The sequence below is a fragment of the Salmo trutta genome, chromosome 32 (genome assembly GCF_901001165.1).
Source record: "Salmo trutta chromosome 32, fSalTru1.1, whole genome shotgun sequence".
Classification (NCBI taxonomy): Eukaryota; Metazoa; Chordata; class Actinopteri; order Salmoniformes; family Salmonidae; genus Salmo; species Salmo trutta.
In genome coordinates, this window is record NC_042988.1 from 5,259,082 (window position 1) to 5,286,959 (window position 27,878).

Genomic DNA, 27,878 nt, shown 5'->3' on the forward strand with positions numbered 1-27,878 from the left:
CAGAAACATGGACAGCCACATCATATTTAGCTTACGTTGATTGGACTGAATTGTTTTTGCCATCTTTTCGTTTTTAGTCACTGTATAAGACTAAGCATAGGTGATTTGATGATGTTGAAGTTGAAATTCTGCTGGAATAGTGGAGGCAGTTCTTGTTTCTTTGTGAATTGCGTTTACTCTGCAACATGCAACATGTAAAGTGTTGGTCCCATGTTTCATGAGCTGAAATAAAAGATCCCAGAAATGTTCCATAAGCACAAAAAGTTTATTTCTTTAAAATGTTGTGCACACATTTGTTTACATCCCTGTTAGTGAGCATTTCTCCTTTTCCAAGATAAGCCACACGTCAGGTGGATGAATTATCAAGAAGCTGATTAAACAGCATGATTATTACACAGGTGCACCTTGTGCTGGAGGGAAAAAAAGGTCACTAAAATGTGCAGTTTTGTCACACAACACAATGCCACAGATGTCTAAAGTTAAGGGAGCATGCAATTGGCATGCTGACTGCAGGAATGTCCACCAGAGCTGTTGCCAGAGAATTGAACATTCATTTCTCTACCATAAGCCTCCAACGTCATTTTAGAGAATTTGGCAGTATGTCCAACCGGCCTCACAACCACAGACTACGTGTATGGTGTCGTGTGGGCGAGCGTTTTGCTGATGTCAAGGTTGTGAACAGAGTGCTCCACGGTGGCGGTAGGGTTATGGTACGGGCAGGTATAAGCTAAGGACAACAAACACAATTGCATTTTATCGATGGCAATTTGAATGCTCTTGCCATTCATCCGCCCCCATCACCTCATGTTTCAGCATGATAATGCACAGCCCCATGTCGCAAGGATCTGTACACAATTCCTGGAAGCTGAAAATGTCAGAGTTCTCCATGGCCTTCCTACACACCAGACATGTCACCCATTGAGCATGTTTGGGATGCTCTGGATCAACATTTACAACAGTGTGTTTCAGTTCCCATCAATATCCAGCAACTTCGCACAGGCCACGATCAACAGTGTGATCAACTCTATGTGAAGGAGATGTGTCTGATCCATGCCCCTACCTTTAAGGTATCTGTGACCAACAGATGCCTATCTGTATTCCTAGTCAAGTGAAATCCATAGATTAGGGCCTAATGAATATATTTAAATTCACTGACTTCCTTATAAGAACTGTAACTCAGGGAAATCTTTGAAAACTTTGCGTTTATATTTGTGTTCATTGTAAATCAATAGTTGTTTAGTGGTCTGAAAATGTCAGAAACATTAACATGCTTTACCATGCTGTAGGTCATATAACTGTTTGTTACATGCGATATGCTTTATGGACTTCACCAGACAGAGGTTGCTCTCCGGGTTTCTGATGAAATCAAGGTGTGGTTAAATTTATTCCGCCACTGTCTTTTTATTGTCTCGGCCTTCAGGCCTATATATCACGGTCGTAATTCATATGAATTAACTATTAGGTTATAGAGAAAACAACGCAATTATCAAAACACATAGGTTGTAATGGGGCTTTTTTCCCTGGCTTCCTCGGTGATTTTAACCACGCACCACTACTGCGTTCAAGTGAAATTTCTTACTTGGAACTATAGATGCTTCCGATAACATGTGCAAAAGCCTACCTTCAGACCAAGGTAGGTCGTAGTGGTAACATTGTGGTCAACACAAAATGATTTTGTTAGCATATTTAGCCCTGAGTATCCACTTGTGGAATATAATCCAACCGCACATTGACAATGGCCGGGATATAGGAAAAAAGTTCCACAGCACTTTTGATTTAGTTTAATAAAATATACATGCAAAGCTGTATAAAGAGAGGCAAAGACCTGTTAGACCGATTTTCCTCATTTGTTCACTTACGCACAATTTCTGTCCTTCGCATCCGAGTGATGCCGCAGGCTCTGTGATGTCTTGACCAATCAGATTCACGGAAATAACACGTCGCACCGGCTGGACAAAGATCAAGGCGCGCGCTTCACTTTCCTCTGGTATTTATTTAGCAAGCATGATAACACAATACTTTCGACAGACACAAGCAAAGGCTATTACAAAAATGTAGCAGCCTATACACCTAAACATTAGCGATCTTACATGCTGTATTGCGTGGAGGCGAGACAATATTTCAGTCTGATCAACTGTAGGCTACTAATAACAGCGGCTGCATAGTCTAGCCTTCTATGCGCCCTGTCCTTCTGGCCAGAGTAAATTAAGCTGTAACGTTGTGTATGCTTATTTATAACCCCTTTGTTTGTGAGAAAATCAGAATGGATCAAATTTGGTTTATATTTAAATTTGGGCTGACTAGGCAATTTAGGATTTTTCTGTCCAAAATTATTAACTGGAATGAATCAATAAACACAATAGCTGACAGACTGTGAGTAAATGTTTATTAGGCCTGCAGTTGCATAAGGTAGGACTACACGATGCAAATCAGCATAAGGAAAGCTCAGCCTTGTGTGTTTTATTGTCCAATCATGTTGCTTTCTCTGTGCACGTGTATAGGAACCCCCCTAGTCCTTTAAAATATAATTCAGATATGAACAAGTACAAAGTTGCTGCAGTTTGACTGGGGTTTCATCCTCCCCAAAGCCAGGACTTTTTCCATTTCTATTTTTTTATTTTAACCCATGTGACCTGATTAGAAAAACTCTGGTCCCATCACAGCCCATGTTAAACATTTTTTTTTACAAGAGATGAATAATGTCCTACCGCGTAAGGCATTGCACTTACGTGGTTAGGTTACCAGATCAAGAAAAACTACCGGCCCCATAATAGTTTTTTTCGCCACACCACTCTGGACCTGTGGTGCCACCTCTGTGCTCAATAGTTAGTCCTATACTTAAAAAAAATCACCACAGTTGGTTCGCACTCGAGCGCTGTCATGTCTTTTGCCTCTCGTTTTTCAGCTATTTGTCTCGGACTGCTGATAGGCTACAATTAGCTTACACCTGCAAGTCATTTGGGCTAATGGCGATTCCGTTGCCTTGTAGAGCCGCAACAGCCGATGGACGCTCCTTATCCTTTTCCTATTAGTTCCTTTGCACTTTCAGTTTTGGAGAGGGATATTTTGTTGCCTGCAAATTGCTGGTAATTATACTGTTGGAATGAAAGCTTTATTTAACAAGCTACGTCCCAAATTATCTTTAATTGACATGGCCATTTTATAAAATCATTGTCAATGTTAAAATAGTACCCTCTATTGCTTTTCCAGATGTTTTAGGGTAAAATACTTGACCCTTTCTTATGTGTGTGATATGTTAGTTTCATTATTGCTCCGTAGAAGTCAATTTTTTTTTTACACTTTTGGCATATTTTGATATGTACTTTAATAATAATAATAATAGGCTACTACTACTAATAATAATAATATTAATAATAGTAATAATTATAAACTCATGCCTAACCGAAATGATGTCTTTGCATCAAATATTTAAATCACACATACACACATATGTGTGATTTAAATATTTGATGCAAAGACATCATTTCGGTTAGGCATGAGTTTATAATTATTACTTATCAGGTGAAATGTAAACGTTTGAATTTAACTTAAATTGCTTTGTAACTCATGGGGACGGGGTTAGGCATCTTCATGCTCAAACTAATTTCCTAAAAATAGATATTATTGCAGTGCATAGTTGACCACTGAGGATTTATTTGGAACTGAACTGCATACAAAATACAGATCCACATAGGCCTCCAAGCAAAATCCATGTAGTCATATGTCCAAGAAATTGTAAGGCAAAACCTCGGATGAAATCCAAACAAAAGACCTTTAAACGGCCATTTCAAAAATGAAAAGTCTCTAATGTGATAGTTGGGGCTCGGAGCTATATTTAAAAGGGATAGGCTATGCGGTTCATGTACAAGAGGAGAGCGGGTAGAATTCCATCCCATTGTCCCATATCCTATCACATCATTTGAGTTCTCGGCGTAGATTCCTGGTGATGGCTTGGGTACCAGTGTCCGAAATTGTTCATGTATCCCCCGGAGTGCGCAGGCGTCCCCTTATTTGCCATGGAAACGTCCCAAAGTGGCGGCATCCCCGGGGAACACGGAGATCCGGATGACCCAGGGTGCAGGTGTTCTCCCTCCGGTCCGCCCGTGCCATGCTTCATGATCTTCTTGTACTTGGAGCGTTTGTTCTGGAACCATATCTTAACCTGCAACAATAAATACAATTTAGCATATTAAGCCTGCAATTAGGCTATTATTATAATCGTTATCATCATTGATAAGCTATTATTATTTTTATTATTAGTCTACTCAGTACTCACTATAATAATAATAATAATAATTCATTATAATATCCATGGCCTCATTGTTGTTATTGTCAATATAATTGTTTTTGGATATTATTGTTATGCACCTTTGCATGTTGCCAGCATACGGGCAAATTGAGCATTAAATTATTAAAATGATAACTGTAGGCTATATGACTGCATTGTTAGCGCCAAGGAATAATACAAATATTTTCCATATGAGAACAATATGTTGGACTAAAAACAGAACATTCACAAGAAAGACTAAATAAAGCTGGTGGGTGGGTTCAGGTTGCCAGGATAATTAATTGTAAACCCCACTACAGACCACTCAAGCAATACGTTTGGCATTCCTTTATTGCAGGCTTTTCCCCATTATAAGAACAATACAGGGAATTTACAGAGATATTTTGATATGGAGAGAGCCTGTTGAGACATTTATGTAACCGCAACACCCACAGCGTGGTAAAAGCAGCTCTAGTAAAATCTAATTATGAATTACAATTGATTGTGGAGATGAGTGGAAAACGCGGCTCAGATAGCCCACATTTCACAAAGGCTCGTAAATGAACCAACATAAGAGATCTGCCCAAGAGTGTCACCCCAAACACGCTGATGACAGAATTATTGTTGTTGTGATGTCTTGAATTAATTACATTTACAGTTCATTCGGAAAGTATTCAGGCCCCATCCCTTTTCCACATGTTGTTACTTTACAGCCTTATTCTAAAATTGATTGAATTGTTTTTTTCCTCATCAATCTATACACAACACCCCATAATCATTTGGAAAAGGCACACACCTGTCTATATAAGGTCCCACAGTTGACAGTGCATGTCAGAGCAAAAACCAAGCCATGAGGTCGAAGTAATTGTCAGTAGAGCTCTGAGACAGGATTGTGTCGAGGTACAGATCTGGGGAAGGGTACCAAAAAATGTCTGCAGCATTGAAAGTCTCCAAGAATACAGTGGCCTCCATCAATGTTAAATGGAAGTTTGGAACCACCAAGACTCTTCCTAGAGCTGGCTGCATGGCCACACTGAGTAATCGGGGGAGAAGGGCCTTGGTCAGGGAGGTGACCAAGAACCAGACGGTCACTCTGACAGAGCTCCAGAGCTCCTCTGTGGAGATGGGAGACCCTTCCAGAAGGACAACCATCTCTGCAGCACTCCACCAATCAGGCCTTTATGGTAGAGTGGCCAGATGGAAGCCACTCCTTAGTAAAAGGCACATGACAGCCTGCTTGTCAAAGGTTTGTCAAAAGGCACCTAAAGACTCTCAGACCATGATCAACAAGATTCTCTGGTCTGATTAAACCAAGATTAAACTCTTTGGCCTGAATGCCAAGCGTCACATCTGGAGAAAACCTGGCAACACCACTAGCATGGAGGTGGCAGCATCATGCTATGGGGATGTTTTTCAGCGGCAGGGACTGGGAGACTAGTCAGGATCAAGGGAAACATGAACAGAGCAAAGTACAGAGAGATCCTTGATGAAAACCTGCTCCAGAGCGCTCAGGACCTCAGACTGGGGGCGAAGGGTCACCTTCCAACAGGACAACGACCCTAAGCACACAGGAGTGGCTTCGGGGCAAGTCTCTGAATGTCCTTGAGTGGCCCAGCCAGAGCCTGGACTTAAACCTGATCGAAAATCTCTGGAGAGACCTGAAAATAGCTGTGCAGCAACGCTCCCCATCCAACCTGACAGATCTTGAGAGGATCTGCCGAGAAGAATGGGAGAAACTCCCCAAATACAGGTGTGCCAAGCTTGTAGTGTCATACCCAAGAAGACTCGAGGCTGTAATCACTGCCAAAGGTGCTTCAACAAAGTACTGAGTAAAGGGTCTGAATACTTATGAAAATGTGATATTTGGAATACATTTGCAAAATGTCTAAAAACCTGTTTTTGCTTTGTCATTATGGGGTACTGTGTGTAGATTGATGAGGGGGAAAAAACAATTGAATCCATTTTAGAATAAGGCTGTAACGTAACAAAATATGGAAAAAGTCAAGGGGTCTGAATACTTTCCAAATGCACTATATATTAAGGGGGACCTGCAGGCTTTACTAATTTTCAGAGATGGGACCAAGTCACTACTATACGAGTCACAAGCAAGTCTCAAGTCATAAGTTTGAGTCCGAAGTCAAGTCCCAAGTAAAACGTGGTCAAGACTTGAGTCAAGTCCAAGTCGTGCATTCTAAGACCAAATCAAGTCAAGATGAGTCACAAGTTTTCACGTCAAGTCTCAAGTCAAGTAAAAAAAATATATACATGCAACAACTTGTTCAACTACAAATCTTTGTCTATTTATTGAGGCTACCAGACAGCTCTTTTCATTATTTTGTCTACAACATATTTTTATTAGCCTATGTAATTGTAAAATATTGCCCTTGTAGCTGTGTTAAGGGCATGAAATCAGCTGACGGCAAGGCAGGTTGACGTGCTCAGAGTGTAGATTTATTAGGTCTTGGTGATCCAATGGTGAAAGCGCCATATCATATAAAATATACAAGTAGATTTACCAAATATAGACAGGCAACAGCCCAAAAGAAATACCCTCTGTAGCAGGCTTAACCTGTCCTGTCTGAATAGACACCCCTTGAGAAACAAATCAAATCTGTCTAACAGGAGTTCAAACAGGTAGGCCTACATAATATAAACACTTAGCCCCCAGGACCATACAATTAGCCTACCCAATTGGCAAGAGGCTGAATGTACCTCGAGGGGGAAAGCATCCGAGCGAGCAAAACAGCACCCCTCTGTCTCTCTACATGTAGGCCATCTATCTGACGCTGTCTGGTCCAAACGAGTATGACATGAAGGCAAGGGAAGCCAGTGAGCATCTGGCCTCCCTTGACAAAAGAAAATATTAAAAAATTTGCCAATCAGCAGTGAGCTAAACTGAGCGAGGTCAACTATGAATGGTACTGGCGCACCAAAAAAAAGTGTCAAGGAAAGCCGCCTATCAAATCCCATTGAGAGCATATGTCATTGACAGAAAAACTTGAATTGTTGTGTTGTTGTCCTCCGGTGGCTAGCTAGCCAGCTAGCTAAAATTGACCCTTTCCTAAATTAGCTATGGATGGAGATATGGATTTGGACTTGTGGTTTTACTTAATTCTCCGTACTGGCCAATGATTATAACGGCGATTCTGATCTGACCATTAATTCATACATTGTTGTGCCCCTGGCCTGAGAGGATGGAAGTTCAATATGTAGCTAGATGTAGAAGGCTAATGTTAACTAGCTAACGTTGCCCATGAATGGATGTTAGGCTAGTGAGCAAGCATTTTAGCCAGGTAGCCTAGGACAATAGACCGTTCCCTCAACATGAAAGAGAGGAGGATGGCATTGGCATTTCTTTACAAGTAGGGTGAGTCAACATGTTTTTCTAGTTGGGGTGTTGGCTTCCCCAGTGATTGCTGGGGTTCCCACCTGCCTGCTGGCCTGATTTCAATCCTCTCTTCCTACAATTTCACATTTGCACTGCACCTGATCCTATAGCTGTACATCAAATCATCAATCTGTTCGCTTGCGCACCTTTCCTGTGTTGATTGACAGTTTTCTGGTCCAATCAGAGTGCCGAATGTGCGTTTCACTAGCCAATCTTTTGCATTTTTTTTTTTTGCAAGGGCGATGCTGCAGCTATTTTCTCTGGCTACATGTAGCGTAATCCACATAGAATCTGTGCCACAGAATTAGTTACAAAACATTACAAAACCTGTCCAGATAATTTCAAGTCATCAGTCTCAAGTCAAAGTCTAGTCCCGAGTCTTGAGGCTCCAAGTCCAAGTCAAGTCTCAAGTTATTTTATTTTCTTTCAAGTCGAGTCTCAAGCCATCAAATTTGTGACTCAAGTCAGACTCGACTACAAGTCATGTGACTCGAGTAGTCCAAGTCATGTAACTGGAGTCCACAACTCTGCTAACTTTTATGTTGTTTTCTCTGCCTTTAGCCTACACATGCACAGTTCTGATGAACATGAAAAGTAGTAGGGCCATGGTGAGTAACCAACATCTTTCACTCCCCTAAACTCCCATAGGCCTAAACATAATAATGTGGGCACACCTAGAAGTGTTAAAATGGGTATATTAATAATAATTGTGTATCACATTCAATGCCTGCAAGGGAATTAACAGTTCGTGGAGATGTAACAAAAACCAAGTCTCACATAAATCATTTTCAATGACAGAATGCTAATATTGTCTTTCAAGTTTTAATGTCACATGCACAAGTACAGTGAAACGCCTTTCTTGCAAACTCAAAACCCAACAATGGAATAATCAATAATAATGTAATACTAGAAGGGAAAAAAACAAGAAATAAGAAGACATATGAAATATGTCCTCATAACTTTGCAGGTTGGGGATCTACAACTACATCTAAGACCTCCAAAAACACGGATTTTCAAAAGGGGGACATCCTTAAATCAGCTGTTGAAACTATAAAAGTGATTTCCCACCCGTTTTGTTAAAAAGCTGAAGGATGGGGCTGGAGAAATGCAACCACTATCAAATTCATAGACAGTGCAATGGGCGCAAGGATTGACCATCCATGATATCAACATTTTAACCATGTTCTGAGGCTAAATAGTGTTGGTTTACATTTACTTTGTTTACAACCATTGGAGTAAAACAAGCTCATATTTTGGGTTCTTATGGGGTATGACTGTTTAACTAAGTTCATGAAGGATTTATGAGTTATATTCTTCAAGAATCAATAGGTACATATCATTAATTTATAAATCCAAAAGTGATATAGCGACTGCTGATTAACCCTTTAATGCCGAATTGGATTAAACTTGAATTATGAATGAATTTCACCCTAACGTCAATCGACAGCATGCTAATGTAAGTAGCTGTTCCTATAATAATTGGAAGTATTGGTTTTACATTTGAACAGCAACACTCAGCTGACGAGGGCTTTCAGTCTGAAATGTTTGGTAACTAGGTAGTTCAAGAAATCACGCCAGAAAATCCTGTCCCACATATTCAACTAAATCTCAGTGTATGTACCGTACAACTTGGGGAAACCACTCTCCTTAGTTAAATGTGTGGCGACTGGCGAGCGGTGGTCAGTGTTTCTGGTGCAAAAAGGTCTATGCGTAATCTGCCAGGTGGTTGCTGCTCATAGAAGGCCAGAAGACACGAGTGATTCCAACAAAGCAATGTTCGATCCCAATCATCTATACTTAGCTCCCTTATCAATATGATCCTTATCAATATGATCCTTATCAATATGATCATTATCAATATGATTCTTATCAATATGACCTTATCAATAGGACCCTTATCAATAGGACCCTTGTCAATATGACCCTTATCAATATGACCCTTATCAATATGACCCTTATCAATATGACCCTTATCAATATGATTATTATCAATATGACCCTTATCAATATGATTCTTATCAATAGGACCCTTATCAATAGGACCCTTATCAATATGACCTTACCAATAGCTCCCTAATCAATAACTCCTGCTTCCGCCCAGGAAACATAATATCAGAGAGGTTCCGAGAAGTGCTTCTTCATATTTAGCATATACATACACTGAGTATACCAAACATTAGGAACACCTTCCTAATATTGAGTTGCCCTCCTTTTGCCCTCTGAACAGCCTCAATTTTTCGGGGCATGGACTCTACAAGGTGTCGAAAGCGTTCGACAGGGACGTTGGCCTATGTTGACTCCAATGCTTTCCTCAGTGTCAAGTTTGCTGTATGTTCTTTGGGTGGTGGACCATTCTTGACACACAGAGCAGGTTTTCTTAATGTTTTGTATACTCAGTGTATATAGGTGTCCTTTATGTACTAGAAATATCATGTCTCTAAAGTACCAATTAATGCAACTTTCAGATGCATGTATACACAATAATCTCTCCAACTAAATTTGGAAAAGTATTGTTTTCAAGAAAAAAAGTCCTGTCTTGATGTAATCTATATGTCGTTGAAACCGTAAAGTCAAGTGTCTGTGAATGGGAGGGTCACAATACTGTAGTTCTATATGTCTTTGAAACCGTAAAGTCAAGTGTCTGTGAATGGGAGGGTCACAATACTGTAGTTCTATATGTCAGTAAGCTCTATAGTTGAGGGTGATTTCATCCATTTAAGGATTGCACATTAAACCAATTAATGTAATAGCACATCTGGCATAACCCAGCAGAAATTAGCTCCACAAAAACAAAAAGCCACAGTGTAATGCCATCCACTTGAAAAGGCTCTGGAGGACATTAGTTATCTGACACCCTCAGTTACAAAGATGTAGGCTGCTGATGTCATATGTAAAAAGGGCTCATCTTGCAAAAAGTTCCATTGACGCTTTCTCAGATATCTGTCGTGTAGCACTTACATGGGATTACTGATGCCGTAGTCTCTTAGCGGCGCATCACGGCCTCAGAAGGGTCTTTTACCACTCGTAGCTCAGTTGGTAGAGCATGGTGTTTGCAACACCAGGGTTGTGGGTTCGATTCCCACGGGGGGCCAGCACAGAAAAAAAATGTATGAAATTGTATGAAATGTATGCATTCACTACTGTAAGTCGCTCTGGATAAGAGCGTCTGCTAAATGACGTAAATGTAAATATCCGTCCATACGCCAAAAACTATCTTTACTCCAATTGATGTATAGCAGCATTGAGAGTACATATTCCCTTTGGATTCGCCATTATGTCTTTTTTTTTAAGTCCCCAGGCAAACGTAATGAGGGAGATCTCTAGATTTAAAGAAATATAAAATGATTACCTGGCTGAAAGCGGTAAGCTCTCCCAAAATAAAAAATGATGTATTCCTACCAAAGTCTGTACTTTCTCTGCAGTTATTTTTCTCTCGTTTTGGGAACCCCAAAACTTCCTGGGACTCACAATATTTATATAAAACGTGACGCGATAACTTGCTATGCTCTCTTCCTTTATTCCTACTGACAGACAAAATGGCCGCGGTCGTTCCACCCCTCTCCCTTCTTCTTCCCTTGCCAGACAGACAGAGCTTGGTGAGAAGCGAGGAGTTAGTTACAAAAGGAACCCAGTGGCTGAGAGATTGAGGGCTTAATACTGAAGCAAGAGCTATATAGGCTAAAGGAGACCACTGAGCTTAAGCATTAAGCATTAAGCATCTCAGAGTACAGGAGTGCTGATCTAGAATCAGGTTCCCCCTGTCCATAATCATATTTATTATGATCTAAAAGGCTAAATGTATCCTAGATCAGCACTCCTACTCTGAGACTCGGGGCCAGTAAGCCTAGACCTAGACTAAAACGCATGCTCAATTGAGAATCACCATTGAAACTGTTTTTTTTGTTGTCCAGGATTACACTTAACATGTGTCCAGGAAACCGGCCTATAGTAAACACAGGCCCAGATGAGTAAGTAAGTAATAGTAGGAGATGGATAACACAGTAGTATGACAAGTAGCGGTAATACAGGACGGTGATACACCCTGCTCTTCTGCTGCCTCGCCTCCCTGCCAACAGGGAACTGCCATTTCAGCTGAAACCAAGGGCATTCATGTTGCAATCAAATATTCATGAAAGTGTGTGTGCCACACACGGATGAGGGGAAACAATATCAGTTACAGGCCGAGAGAGTAGGCTAACACCTCCATGAACATGGCAGGACATCACACTAATGCAAGTTAACACCCCCGCACATTGACACATTGACTCTGTATCGGTACCCCCTGTATATAGCCCCGCTATAGTTATTTACTACTGCTCTTTCATTATTTATTATTCTTATCTCTTAATTTTGGGGGGGATTTTCTCAAAACTGCATTGTTGGTTAAGGGCTTGTAAGTAAGTATTTCACTGTTAAGGTCTACACCTGTTGTATTCAGCGCATGTGACAAATAAAAATGGATTTGATTTGACCAAGGAACCTAATGTTCCAGTGTTTTCTCCTATATGCTAAATAATAAAGCATCGAAAGAGTCAACACTTTAACTACTTTGAGTGGAAATTCTCAAAGCCTTAAATGTACATACCTCCATAACATTAGGCACCAGTCTCATTTTTGATGAGACATTTGGCCTTAACAGTATCTAACCGGGCACTTATGCATATGGTGTTGTAGCACGGATGCAAAGAGTAGGCGTGCCATTGAGAATGGGCACGCACAGCATTTTGACTAAACTTCTCACCACCTTGTGAGATGAGATGCTTACAAAAGAGGGACATTTTGCCCGACTCGAGTAAACAATAGGCTATAGGAATTGTTCACTTTGTGAACCCTTTGCGTAAGGTATTCCATTCGAACTATTGAGACGTATACAGACCACATTTAAAAAGAGACTTCCACCAAAATCGTTGTGTGTTGAAGAGCCTCTTGTAACAAACACCTTATTGAACAGTTATATCAGTTAAAAATAACTGAAATAGACTATTAAAATGGGCCCAAAATACAGAAATATTTACCTGTGTTTGAGTTAGTCCCAATTTTGCCGCCAAATCGGCGCGCTCAGGTAGCGCGAGGTACTGGGTTTGCTGGAATCTCTGGTTGAGCGCCTGCAGTTGTAAGCTTGAGTAGATGGTCCGAGGTTTTCGGATCTTCTTCCCTTTTCCGTTCAGTCGAATTTCTCCATTCTCGATCACTGTGGTCGGCTTCTCAAGATCTTCAAAGGGATGAAGAAGAAAAAGTTGTATTTTATTTCACCAGGAAGTCCAATTGAGGTCAGAAATGTTGGAATAATAATACCAATATTAACAACAACACCATCAATAATAATAATAATAATGATCATCATAATAATCATACATTTACTGAATAATACATGTTTAATTTAAGCCATTTCATTTGCCCTCAGAGGGCAAGAGCTCAACTTTTCTTTTCTACCTCATGTTGCAAAAGAGGTCATTGAGCATGAGGAATATAAAGACTGCATAGTGCTCCCCATTATCCCCATTGTTATGAAGATTGCACATACCAACTAGTGATTAGGGAAACAGCTGCGTTAGGCCCCAGCGGTTCTGGGGGGGGGGGGGGGGGGTGCCCCTGTGACAACAATTTTGGACCCCCTTGTGGCCCCCCTAAATGTGGAGTATGAAATCATTTTTACATAACTAATTTTTGCTATTATTTTTTTTACATCCGTTATTAGACAGTGGCAACGATGATGATTATGAACATGGTCTTTTGCCTGCTAATGCCTGCAATGCAGTGAAGAAAACGATATGACAACAATAACGTCTAATGTAACTGGCCCCAGCTTGCCCCCCCCCCCCAGTTGAAATGGTCTAGAACCGCCACTGCAGGGGCGTAAGATTTAGATTTGATTTGCTAAGTTGAACCATAATTGCAGAGAATTTCGGTAGGTGGTAGGTAGCCCAGCGGCTAAAGGAGTTGGACCTGTGGACGAAAGACGGCCGGTTTGAATCCCGGGCCAGGCGCTGGGAAAAAAAATGCTGGCAAGTGGAGTGCTGCTGGGTTCACATCTTTAAGACATCCCCCTATTGTTAGGTGGCTTGGGCCCTTGAACAAGACCCTTAACCCCACAACATACAGGGGTGACCCGGTGCTCGTCTCAACTGTATGTGCGATTTGTGCTGTCTGGGGCAGTTGAGAATGAGCAGAAGACATATTTCTGTTGTTTGCTGTAACTAATGGGAAATAAAGTTGTATTGTATTGTTGAGTTAAATAAGTTGCTTTGGAAATGTTGAATCTTGATTGTCCCTTTTCTATTCTAAGCCTGCCATTCAAATAGCAAATAATACAACTCATAGGCTTTACATCATATGCTACTGCACAGCCAATTCTCCAGTGTTAAATCAACACTGGTCTAGTGTCTATACAGGCCCACACTTTTCAGTGTTAAATTAACAACTGTATTTGTTACTGACAGAGACATGGTTGTTGTTGCAGTCTTTTTGTTTTTGTTTTGTGGCCTTCACCAAAGAAGATCCTAAGTGAATGTGATTCAAATGTCATTCTTCAACAAAATACAAGTATTTAATAAGGACTTATTTTGAGGGCTTAATTTTGCCTTATTACAGTGGCCTGAAACTCATGGTTTGCAGGCCTGCGAGTCACTTTATGATGGCTTGCAAAGTGATGTGTAATTCCTATTGGAATCCAACCAGAGTGGGGATAGCCAACATTTTGAATTTTTATTAACCCGCAACCTGCATTTAGAATGATGACTGCTAGGTCAGGTAGAAGAAGATATAAGACTACCTAAACCATATAAACTGGAACAACCATTTCAGTAACTGGTGCAATAAGCCCAAGTAACAGATTTTATTCGTTTAGGAATGTTGTATTTATATTTCAGTAGCTAAGATTAATTCATCAATCAAAGTACATGCAAAAACATAGATATTAAAACAAACTATTCTAAAAAATCGACCTGCAATACAGCATGCTGGGAAATATGATACTGATGGTTGTGGTTTTGGTTTAACACTGGTTATTAACTCCAACACTTTTACACCAATGAGTGTTGATTTAACACCTGAATCAACACTAGAAATGTTACACTGAAAAAACAACACTATAGGTAACACTGGCCAATTTACTGTGTGACTATGCAGAAACTGTTCTTTTGTTTTGGTCCACCAGCTTCAAACAGCTGTAAAACTGTAATTTTTTGTTATTGAAAATATATTTCAGTTTGACAACAGATGCCACTCCAGCGGGAGAAATCAATAGTTGAATATCACAGCCAATCACAACATTGGCGAGTAAGTAATACTGTGAAACACTATTATTCCACTATTAGAGACAGATATATTATGGTCATTTTCTGAAATGACAATGCAAGAATAAATAAAAAATCCTGTGTAGCACCTTTAAAACCACTAAAAGTATTATTGGCCTGCTAATAGCGTTCCAAAAATAATTGCAACATACAAATGTTCATCATTGTTGATATAACATTTGTTGCTATTGTTTCCGTTATTATTATTATTAGGCCATTATCTTGTTATTGGTAGGAATTAAACTCATAATTTCATGGTTATATTATCATAATAATAATAATACATTGTTCAGAACGAAGACCGGTTTTTAATCAGAACTAAGAATAACATAATGAATTTGTTAATGCTCAAGAGGACTGCAATGTTTATATTATCTGGGGCCTTAAATACTTCTTGACTTTCCAACATGCCCAACACACGAAATGCCTGTAAGATAGCCACACAAACCCTTTCCTAATACGCGGGTGAAAAGTTGTACTTTTCAATGTCTGGAGAGAGTTGATAAACATGGCAATTGCCAACCGTGCAGTGGAGATATCGCAAGTCAGTCAACGATAGATGGATGACGTTCCCTGCCGATTATCGCACAGGTTTTTGATGTTGTGTAAATATAAATAGGCTGCTAAACCCCTAAGCGAACTCACTCCCATCATAATTGATATTTTTTTTGGAGAGGAGTAGGCCTATTGGTTAATATTCCTATCTGAATGTCTTCGAGCTTTTAGTCCCAAACAGCTTCACACTCCAAATAGGACTAGCCGTTATAAACGATTTGATTTTAAGTATAAACCTAGAGACAGGGTTAGTTTGATCATCGACAGTAGCCTACGTGGAATTAATGCTGCATGCATTTTGTTTAACGTTTTAATTCAAAATACGAGGTATAACGATGTGACTCTTTCGTGTAGTCCTATGCGGCTATCTGTATGCTAAAATATCAATGAAGTAATGTAGGATCACAGAAACAATAACGTCATCAAAGACAAATGGTTTTCAGATTACATGTTTTGTCTGGACCCTGTGCTTTGTGGGAGACCACAGGACAAAATGTTTAGTGGCTCGGTTTTTTCCTCCCATGTCGGCTGCATGTGACCTGTATCATCATCCAGAGTAGGCTAGGCTAATTACTGTGCTAATCAACCGACCTGTCTTGCGGCCCAATAATATAAATGCAAATTGGCCAGTAGTAGCCTAGCCTTAGGTCTAATCATCCGCCTTAATATCGGACTAGACTAATAATTACAATGGTGAAATAGGCTACATATAGCCCTAGGTATTGTGAAATCGTATGCAAATAGATTCTCATATCAATTTGAGACGAGAACAGTCCCTTGCTTTACCCATGCATACATCTCGAGCCTGTCAACTGTTGACCCTTAAAAATATGTATTATTATGCAAAAGTGCTCAGGTGTTATTGACTACATATGTGACATGGGAACATCCTATTTATTGATAACACCTTTAGGTCCGAGCACTGTTTGCGTAATGCTGCTTGCTATATGTTAGGAATTCCCTATATTTCATTAGTGGTTTATTTGCAGGCTTATGATAGGGTTTAGGTAGGCTATATAAGTGCCCGATTCTAATTTTAGAAGTAAATCGCGTTCGTATAGCCTTCGCCACTGTAACCACATTTTGAAAATGGCAACAAACATTGAACTAACTCCAAAATGTCAACACGGATGTTTTTAAAAAACGTACCTGTTTCCTCTATTCTCGTGTGTCCCAGACCGTTGTTGTGGCTACTGTGCTGGTATGGCAGGTAGGCACTTGGGTGGTGTGCGCTTACCGTGCTGTGGTAAGGGTAGGCTAGCGGGCGGCCATAAGATGACGCGCTGGAAGAAAAGGGGCTATCGTGCTGCGAGGGTCCGACGGGATGCAAGCCGTGCACTGGATAGTGGTTGTGGGACAAGCCGGGGGAGTGCTGCTGGTGGCCGGGATAGCCGTGTCCGAACTCCAGAAAGGCAGATTTGGAGGGATCAGAAGCAACCAGGCTGTCCGACAATGAACTCATAGTCATCATTGAGCGGGGGTCCATAAACTCGAGGCGCAGTTAAGGGCACCATAGAGTGCTACAGATGGGACCGATGCATATCCACTGAGTAGGCAAGTTATGCTGCCTAAAAAAAACAATTTAAAAAAACAATACCTAGAGCACGAAGCGACGAGGTTATTTCCTAAATCCTTCCGTTTGTCTCCAAATTCTAAATTACGCAGTCCCTTTATTTTATCGTCTCTAAAAAGAGACCAGGAAAACCTGCACTGTTTCTCTGAACACTTTGTGCATATGGTTTAGACTTGTTGCTACCTCGCTTGGCATTCACAAGCGCGCCTGCTCATTGGTTGCGGTGGCTAATCATGTCATCCTGCCCCGAGGCCAAACCATATTTAACTTGATTAATACAAGCTACGTGAAGTCGGTCTTCCAGTTTGGGCGGCAATGACATGTCATTGCGGCAGAATTTGGAAACAATTTATGCTAAATGAGAAGATAGGCCTACTGTAACAGATATATTAACTAGGCTAATCTAATGTCAAGCATGTTTAGATTTTGTTATGTAGCCTTTTGGCGTTTGCAAAGACGGTCAACAAACTTGACAACTTGCCAGTGATGTTTTTACGTGAGGACAAATCTTTTGCGCACAAGTTAGGCCATAGGATAATCAATTATTATATACGTATACAGGCCTAATTAATACGCGATACACATAGCTACATTACAAGACTATACATTACATTTCCATCTGGCGCCAATGCGTGATTTAGCCTACGCATGACTAGACTCAAGGGAGGGCGCAGAAACCCAACACAGTGGCTATTATACTGTTGTAAATTTGACTTTATCAAAACGCTCAGATGCATCAAGATAAAACACGAACACATGCACACACACACACGCACACCCCCACATTCTCCCAGCACCTGTATAACACACACTAATCATGTTTTCCTTTAAACAAAAATGCAACAAATGGGAAACTCTTCTTTAGGAGGTTGTACTTGGTGAGAAGATGAGTTGTAATTACTGATCGTTTCTAGAGAAGGAGGGGAGTCTGCCCATAGCTATCAATCTTGTCCGCGATGAAAGAAGACGTTCACATTCGACTGCAAACCATTACATAGTCGGTCATGTGTAATCTATGTCTGTAGGTTGCAGACAGATGGGTGACGATATATATCAACTTGAATGCACGCCGGCCCGAGCCCAGCGCATGACAGACGTAGCGCCGAAGACGCTCGAAATCATTAGGCCTAAATGTCACATTTAGAGTCGTCACTTTATGTAATTCAGTCACAAGTCTAAATGTCACAGGTTGCTGTCAACCTGTAGGCATATAGCCTATGCCAGAGCTCTAGCCGCTAGCCGATGCTGCTTTTGGTAACAATTGAGCAACGCGCGGAAGATAACGTTTCAGGACTGAGACCCCCTGAATAATTATGATAGCCTAACTATTAGGTCTACACACAAGCCTACACAGTAATACTCAAATAAAAATACTACTGTAGTCGTTATGGTGAACCATTCATCCTCATATAGTAGGCTATGTAATCATGTTCCAACGTCTGCTATTCGGTGGAATTAAATAGGCCTATCCCATAATAATGGCTTATATTTATTTCAAATAATATTGAAAACATTTAGTCTATAACGAATTGTATTTCATTTTTTATTTTTTATTAAGATTTTTATTTACTAGGGAAGTCAGTTAAGAACAAATTCTTATTTACAAAGGCCTCCTGCGGGGACAGGGCTGGGATTACGAAAATACATTTTAAAAGTGTTATATATATATATATATATATATATATATATATATGGGACAACAACATAGCATGGCAGCAACACATGACAACACAGCATGGTAGCAACAAAACACGACAACAACATGGTAGCAACACAACATGGTACAAACATTATTGGGCACAGACAACAGCACAAAGGGCAAGAAGGTAGAGACAACAATACATCACGCAAAGCAGCCACAACTGTCAGTAAGAGTGTCCATGATTGAGTCTTTGAATGAAGAGATTGAGATAAAACTGTCCAGTTTGTGTGTTTGTTGCAGCTCGTTCCAGTTGCTAACTGCAGCAAACTGAAAAGAGGAGCGACCCAGGGATGTGTGTGCTTTGGGGACAATTAACAGAATGTGACTGGCAGAACGGGTGTTGTATGTGGAGGATGAGGGTTGCGGTAGATATCTCAGATAGGGGGGAGTGAGGCTTGAGGGTCAAATAAGCATCAACCAGTGGGTCTTGCGACGGGTATACAGAGATGACCAGTTTACAGAGTAGAGAGTGCAGTGATGTGTCCTATAAGGAGCATTGGTGGCAAATCTGATGGTCGAATGGTAAAGAACATCTAGCCGAATGTTGGCATATTAAATGGTTCACCATATTCATATTTGTGTAACACAATCATCAAGTTTTTTTCAATACATGAAAATGCAAAAAAGCAACAACAATATTGTATGATAACACATCAGGTGCCTACCTGTTTTAAGAGGATACAAATGCAGTGTAGGCTTAAAGTGCGCGATGGCAAAAATAATTAGAGGCTAGGTTAAGTCACACAACAGAAAAAAAGCAACGAACTAAAACACTTTGAAGTGAAAACAAGTCCCAATATCCACTTTGCTGGCAAGGGGCCAACAATGCAACCACGTTACCATGCAATGAGCCAACACGTTTGCACATTTAGTTTCACCAAATGTCCATTTGTAGCCTATATTAGAATTGGAACCCAAGGGAAAGCATAACTCGATAGGCTACATACAGTTTTACAATCCCCAAACGTGTCAATTTAGTGCAAATAAAGAACAAATATGAACAACAAGGGTATTTTATTATTTGCCGGCGGCAGTTCGCCCAACCCTGTTGTTAATCTTGCATTGACTTAACAGCTCTTTGAACGCCTGTCGCTATCTTTTGTAGGGAGCCACAGCGCCAACTTGATCTTGGAATATTGAGCAAGAATGCACTGTGCAGTCCTCAGGTATAATTTAGACCTGTAGAGTGCATGTCTTGATGCAACTTTAAATCGACAAAATCCCTGCCATAATCAGTAGAATATTTAAACATCTTTCATGAACTTTTAGACCTTAAAGTAGTGTCCTTTAGTGTTTACTTGGATTGCTGCACAAATCAAGAATATGGTTGGTCTATAGACATGATGTCCTGTTGTAAATTGTATAGACCAAATTTAGGCTAATTGATTCTATCTGTTGGTATGCAGTCTTTGTATAGGCTATTGCAAAAAAGCTAGGTCTATATAGCCTACTGAAAATAATGACAGTCTGAACATACATATTTATCTTATCTTCTGAAGATAAGACGTAACAGATTCCATTGAGACATTCACACTGTACTTTTATCCCTGTGCTGAGTGCCAAGAAAAAACACAGTATTGTCTCTCTCGACTTTAGAAGTTCATGTTTGTTGTCTTCTGCCGAAGGACCCGTGCTATTACGCCAAAAGAATGACGTGTCGAGAATGATAGATTCCTGCGCTTTCATCTCGCGCCAACATTCTTCGGCGCTCTGATTTCACCTCTGTAATCGTCGGGCACGCCCTCCCCCTCTCATGAACCCTGTCATTTTACCTCTATGTTGCCAGCTCTTGGGTTTTTATCCAAGACGGGTCAGAAGATTAATTGAACTACACTGGGACCATACTCACTGTGCCAATAGCGTTGAAAAAAATACTAGTAATTATTGTCACATTTATGGCTGTAAAATGTCATTTTGGGGGGTTCAATGTGTTGATGTGTATGTCACCCCTAAACCTTGAACCCCCCCCCCACCTTAGTAACATTTCCATCACCACATCATGCTAATCTTGAAGTCTACCATGGAGAGATGCACAATGTACAATAGAAATGTCACGAGTCATGATATATTAGTCTCCTATGAGTTTGAGTTGAAATCATGGGTTCACACATTGTGACACATCTTGAACTTACAAGTCAATGTAGACTCAGTCTGTTCATCAGCCTCAAACTTAAGGCCAGTGGGGGATAGACTGAATCTACACTGACATTTTGTCACAAAGCTGTCTTCATATCTACTCATTAAAACAGTACTGTTATTTTGTTTTGCGGGGCCTCCACAGACTCTGTAAGGCCATGGCTCTGAATTAGTATACCACCCCACTCTTCTCCGTGTGGCACAGTTTACATCAACCACAGGTCATCAATCACCATGCACAAACTCAAGAATTTAACAGCATATGCTATTCACTGGCATTGTGAATGTTCGAATGTCATCTGCCACAGGGTAACAAACAAAATGTATTACATGGGATTTGTCTTGTACACCCTAAGAGCATGGAATAGATATCACTCTTTGGTTGACAGGCAGACCACTGACTTGTAAGTTCAGTAAGTAGAGTTCATGTTGTAGATTCAAGACTGTAGTGTCCCACAGGGTTCAGTTCTAGGCCTATTTTCTGTTTAGTTGTTCCCCCAAGGTCATGTCATTAGCTGGTATATAATATCTCTATTATAATGTTGCTGATGATGCACACATCTCCTTGACTCAGGGATGAAAGATACTACCAACGTTCCTCAACTCAACAGTATGACAACTGTTCTTTCTTATATACATTTACATTTCAGTCATTTGGGTTCTAATCCAGAACGACTTACAGTTAGTTCAAATACCTAACAGAGGTAGTGATGAGGATTGGAGGAATTGATGAGATTAAATTGAGAGGTACAGTACCAGTCAAAAGTAGTTTGGACACACCTACTCAATCAAGTTTAAAAAAAAAAGTTTTTCAAAACTATTTTCTACATTGTAGAATAATAGTGAAGACATCAACACTATGAAATAACACACATGGAATCATTTAGTAACCAAAAAAGTGTTAAACAAATTAAAATATATTTTAGATTCTTCAAAGTAGCCACCCTTTGCCTTGATGACAGCTTTGCACACTCTTGGCATTCTCTCAACCAGCTTCACCTGTAATGCTTTTCCAACAATCTTGTAGGAGTTCCCACATATGCTGAGCACTTGTTGGCTGCTTTTCCTTCACTCTGCGGTCCAACTCATCCCAAACCATCTCAATTGGGTTGAGGTTGGGTGACTGTGGAGGCCATCTGGTACACCACCCCATCACTCTCCTTGGTCAAATAGCCCTTACACAGCCTGGAGGTGTGTTGGCTCATTGTCCTGTTGAAAAACAAATGATAGTCCCACTAAGCGCAAACCAGATGGGATGGCATATTGATGCAGAATGCTGTAGTAGCCATGCTGGTTAATTGTGCCTTGAATTCTAATTAAATCACTGGCAATGTCAACAGTAAAGCACATGCACACTATCACACCTCTACCTCCATGCTTCACGGTGGGAACCACACATGCAAAGATCATCTGTTCACCTACTCTGTGTCTCACAAAAACTTGCTGGCTGGAACCAAAAATCTCAAATGTGGACTCATCAGACCAAAGGACAGATTTCCACTGGTCTAATGTCCATTGCCCGTTTCTTGGCCCAAGCAAGTCTCTTCTTCTTATTGATGTCCTTTCGTAGTGGTTTCTTTGAAGCAATTCAACCACGAAGTCCTGATTCACGTCTCCTCTGAACAGTTGATGTTGAAATGTCTCTGTTACTTGAACTCTGTGAAGCATTTATTTGGGCTGCAATTTCTGAGGCTGGTAACTCTAATGAACTTATCCTCTGCAGCAGCGGTAACTCTGGGTCTTCCTTTTCTGTGACGGTCCTCAAGAGAGCCAGTTTCATCATAGGGCTTGATGGTTTCTGCGACTGCACTTGAAGAAACTTTCGAAGTTCTTGAACTTTTCCGGATTGACTGACCTTCATGACTTAAAGTAATGATGGACTGTTGTTTCTATTTGCTTATTTGAGCTGTTCTTGCCATAATATGGATTTGGTCTTTTACCAAATAAAGCTATCCTCTGTATACTACCCCTACCTTGTCAAAACACAACTGATTGGCTCAAACGCATGAAGAAGTAAAGCAATTCCACAAATTAACTTTTAACAAGGCACACCTGTTAATTGAAATGCATTCCAGGTGACTACCTCATGCAGCTGGTTGAGAGAATGCCAAGTGTGTGCAAAGCTGTCATCAAGGCAACGAACGGGTGGTGACTTTGAAGAATCTCAAATGTATTTTGATTTGTTTAACACTTTTTTGGTAACTACATGATTCCATGTGTGTTATTTCATAGTTTTGATGTCTTCACTATTATTATACAATGTAGAAAATAGTACAAATAAAGAAAAACCCTTGAATGACTAGATGTGTCCAAACTTTTGACTGGTACTGTATGTCCAATGAAAGGCTACAGATTGAGGGATGAAAAAGAAAAATGCTCTAATGATGGAGGAATGGACGTTGCTGAGAAACCAGTGATAGCAGGGTTACCAAACTGGTGACATGGCACCAAGCAATTGTTTTGGGGTATACATAGGTAGCTAGGTGGAGTCGTGGACGCTTGTCATAGCTGTGCAAGGTGAGGGACAGATGAGAGAGAGCGAGCAAGGGAGGCTCAGCCACTCTTTAAGACTGTAATTATGTGTGCATTATGGAGGAGAACAAAGCCAGGCCCTGCAGCCATGGAGCAGGGATGTGCCCTTACTGTGGCTTTTATTCACACTGGGGGAAAAAAGTTAATAACAATACTTCTCAACTCAGCCCAGACTGCTTGGCGTCTCCCCTCCCACGTGTGAGTGTGTGTGTGTGTGTGTGTGTGTGTGTGTGTGTGTGTGTGTGTGTGTGTGTGTGTGTGTGTGTGTCCGGAGCACATATGATGCAAAGAATGCGCTACACTTTCCAGTATACAGTCTTCATACACAATTGCAGTCAGTGTGAGAGAAAGAGGTTGGATTACATTGCATTATAAATTTAGACCTGGATCTCATTTCCGTTCGGTTTAAGGTTTGGACCCAATCTCAGGTCTATTCAGGGAGGGAATTAATCGCTGTTTTAAAATGTGTGATCTCCAACATGGTTTAGCCACAAGTGGCCAATTATAAGCTTTGTTTGACGCAATTGATAATGAAGTTGAATAAAATAGATGAAACATTGGAGCTCCTCAGGGCTCCTCTCTACCAAGGCAAACGTAACATGAGAGTAATACTTGTGCCATATAGAGTAATCAGCCACAGCCTGGCCATAATCACAATGGTGTTACAGAATGAGGCCCCCTGGGACAGATTATGTCTTATTATGGCTACACCTGTAGGGACCACAAATATACATTCTTTTTCTCATTGATTTTTTTTTGTTGTGTGTGTTTTTTAAACCTCATGATGACAGATCATGTGGGCAAAATAAGAACATGGAAAGTGTGTGTGCATCAGGGAGAGTTACTGAGGAGCGTGTATCTCACCACAGGAACCAACAATTAGTCTTCAATAATCTATGGATTTGCCTATTTAAGCCATGCTTTTGGTGTGCTGTCTGTCCATCTCATTCATTGTGGACTTTATTCATCGGGATTCAGCACCCATACTTATTGAGGAATAATCTGAGAGTGAGAACATTAGCCTACCCACTGTGCACACACTGGTTAAATCAGAGTTGTTTCCACCTCATTTCAATGAAATTATGTTGAACCAACGTGGAATAGACGTTGAATTGACGTATGTGGACAGTGGGTAGGCTACCTTTTACTATTTGCTCATATCAGATTTTGATCAAATGAAATCATTGCAGGTCGTTGTAAAGTAGTTTATAGGTTGCCCACATTTGAAGTACGCCTACATAGGAAAATCAAAAGGTAGCCCATGTGTTCTGTAAATAATGATGGTTTTATTTAGTTTAGGCATTATATTGTATAGGCTTATGCAAATTACACATTTTGCACATATTAATCAACATTTATTATCTGTAAATAAAAGTATAAATGTCCAGTAAACATTTTTGTAAAATGGTGGACAAGAAATTAGACGTTGCTCATTCTGATTATTAACAACAGACGCATTCACGATTTCGCGTAGCTATAAACTTTTCCTAACCATGGTCAAAACTACCTATTTGCCTCAACAAACAGAAACATTCTGACACGAATATCAAATTAAATTGTAGGTCCATGTTTAGAATTTGCGGATATTGTAAAAACAAAATCGTTGTTTAAAATGACATTTTGGTGTCGTTTCCTATGCAGTTGATTCGAAAAGATAAGCTAAATGGTCTTATATGGCCTGTAGAAATAGTGCCATTTCATCAAACTTGGCAATGCCGACCATATAATTTCGAAGTGGTCAATAGGATCATTTATTAATTCAGCAGTGTGCTGTTTATGCAAGACTATAGATTTGATTATTTCTAAGATGTAGGCAATTCGCACGAATTGTCGTGTGTAGCCTGTTGTATTATGACATATTTTGTCTTATTTTAGGTTGATGGATTGCGGATGCCGTTTATGTTACGCTTCTGAATATATATTAGAAAGGCTTTTAACGAAATCAGTCATTTTATTGGTTGGGTCAGGGTGACTGTTAGGACTACACAGCAAGATATTTAAAGAACAATAGTTTTTATGACGAGAAAATATTATCCTATCTAGCCTTGGCTGAACAGTTTTCTCGATATTGTTCATTTTATTAGGCAAAGACAATGAAATTCACAATTGTTATTTTATGTTCATCTCCGCTCTCCTCCCCATAACCTTGACCATTGTCTGAACTTAAACCTAAAGCTTCACAGAAGACTGATGGAAAAAGTACTAAATTGCATACTTGAGTAAAAGTAAAGCTAAATTAATAGAAAATTACTCAAGTAAAAGTGAACGTCACACAGTAAAATACTACTTGAGTAAAAGTCTAAAAGTATTCGGTTTCAAATATACTTAAGTATCAAAAGTAAAAGTACGAATAATTTAAAATTCCTTATATTAAGCAAACCAGACGGCACAATTTTCTTCTTTTTTTTTAGTTTATGTATGGCAAGGGTCACACTCCGACACTCAGACATCATTTACAAACAAAGCATTTGTGTTTAGTGAATCCGCCAGATCAGAGGCAGTAGATGACCAGGGATGTAATCTTGATAAGTGTGCGAATTGGACCATTTTCTGTCCTGCTAAGCATTCAAAATGTAACGAGTACCTTTGGGTGTCAGGGAAAATGTATGGAGTAAAACGTACATACGTTTCTTTTGGAATTTAGTGAAGTAAAATAAAAGTTGTCAAAAATATAAATAGTAAAGTAAAATACAGATACTTCAAAAAACTGCTTAAGTAGTACTTTAAAGTATTTTTACGTAAGTACTTTACACCACTGGAAGATATATACGGTTACCATCTGTCATAACAGAGGACTCACGCACCTCCTCCCGACAGAATACCTTTTTATCCGTTAACTGCATAGGAAATGTATTTATTTATTTGACCTTTATTTATAATTGTGAAAAATTCTAAACGGTTGAAAAATGTCTGTTTGTCTGTCTGAGTGTTGGTTACAACAACACTGAATTATACAAGGCCAGATGCATTACTTCAGCAACAGTTATATGTTAGGCTATTCAGGATAGTTCCATTAGGAAGCTACAGAAATGGGGAGACATTATTTTCACCAAAACAGCAGAAGCCTGAAGGAAGGCATCAGCAGCATGGGATTTTCCCACAGCAGAAACCAGCTGCTTATAAGACTTAAGAGTTCCACAATGAGAGAGTCCTTCATTAGGCTAGACAAGTGGCCCATCTTCAAAAAAGAGAGAGGTACTAGCAGAGGTATAACAAAGCACATCTCTAAGGTCTCCCAGATATGAAATGGTTGTGTAAAAATATTTAATCGCAAAAGCGGTTAAATGTATAGATATTGTGACACACAACCTAAACTCAAAAAGTGCAGAATAATGCATGGCGTGAGCCAAAAAATGGCATACATGTCATCACATCTAAACAGCAATACCAACAGGTTTTTTATCATACTATCAAAAAAAGCTACAAAAGTGCAGAGTAGTCCCTGGCTGGAGAGGGGTGGGCCACATCTAACCCAAAATTCTAGCTCAGATATTGTTAAAATGTGAAATACAAATAGTCGGTTGTCTCCCCTACATACACAAACAAACAGCATTAGGACATCTGAAGGCATCTTGGAAATATAGACCTGTAAACATACAGATATAATATGCAGAGAATACCAACGATTAAAATGTAGGATGAATGTGAACTTCACTTTTTGGTAGCTGTTCAATAGACAACTGTCAACTGTCAAATTTGCTCTCATTCAGTGCTGTATGGTCCTGCCTGACAGAATGCATACAATTAGGCCTACACATGTTTTTTGATGTTGTGGCTATTGTAATTGGCTCTAAGGCAAGTAGGCTGAGACTGAAAACTGTAATTCTTTCCAGCCAAAAGTTCCTCTGTGAATTTTATATGTTCAGCCCCTATTCTTGCAATTACATTAGGGGGCCCACCTAGATTTTTCTCCAAATCCAATATAGCATCCCAAATTAAATATGGCCACCACAATACCATTTAATAGTGGTTTAGTCACCTGTTTATGAGCACGTTTTAATGAGAGACATTTTTAAGATTTGTGGACCTGTACTGTATGACTTGTACTCAAGACAATTTTTGTGTACTTCAACTATGTTAGGAATCCAATACGCCCAGCATATACACTCCAAGACCTTTGTCTGTACAAGGAAAAGGAAGTAGGCTGTTTGGCATGGCAACACCAAGTATTCCAAGTGACAAGCCTCTTTGAGGATCAATGAGGCAACTGGGAGGCTCCAACGAGAGGAAAGAGAATCCAACCCTGGACTCTCAAACCCACTCCATATCTCTACAGCTTTTCCCCACTGTGGTATAACTGTGCCTCCAAGATTGGACTCTTATGTCACCTCCTTATCATTTAGAAGTAAGCTTTGATTCATTGCTTGTCCAATATGGCTGCTTGACTCCAACACGACCTTTCGCTGGATAACTGCATTTGTGATGCACAT

At 40.0% G+C, this 27,878-nt stretch overlaps 1 protein-coding gene across 1 annotated transcript; it reads right to left on the reverse strand.

The window, feature by feature from the left end:
- Positions 1-2,369: 2,369 nt before the first annotated feature.
- LOC115170869 (homeobox protein Dlx4a) lies at positions 2,370-17,253 on the reverse strand. The gene is made up of 3 exons (XM_029727204.1): positions 16,655-17,253; positions 12,671-12,867; positions 2,370-4,162 (listed from the first exon to the last, which is right to left on the reverse strand). Exons 1-3 carry the CDS (start codon positions 16,989-16,991, stop codon positions 3,911-3,913), a joined length of 786 nt encoding a protein of 261 aa, XP_029583064.1. The 5' UTR covers positions 16,992-17,253; the 3' UTR covers positions 2,370-3,910.
- Positions 17,254-27,878: the final 10,625 nt, after the last annotated feature.

Bases quoted from the DNA above. Each gene is read 5' to 3' on its own strand.
- LOC115170869 (XM_029727204.1), bottom strand. From the start codon at position 16,991: ATGGACCCCCGCTCAATGATGACTATGAGTTCATTGTCGGACAGCCTG. The intron at 12,868-16,654 runs GTACGTTTTTTA...ATCCCTTTGAAG, and splicing joins CACGAGAATAGAGGAAACAG to ATCTTGAGAAGCCGACCACA. The intron at 4,163-12,670 runs GTAAATATTTCT...TTATTGTTGCAG, and splicing joins TGGGACTAACTCAAACACAG to GTTAAGATATGGTTCCAGAA.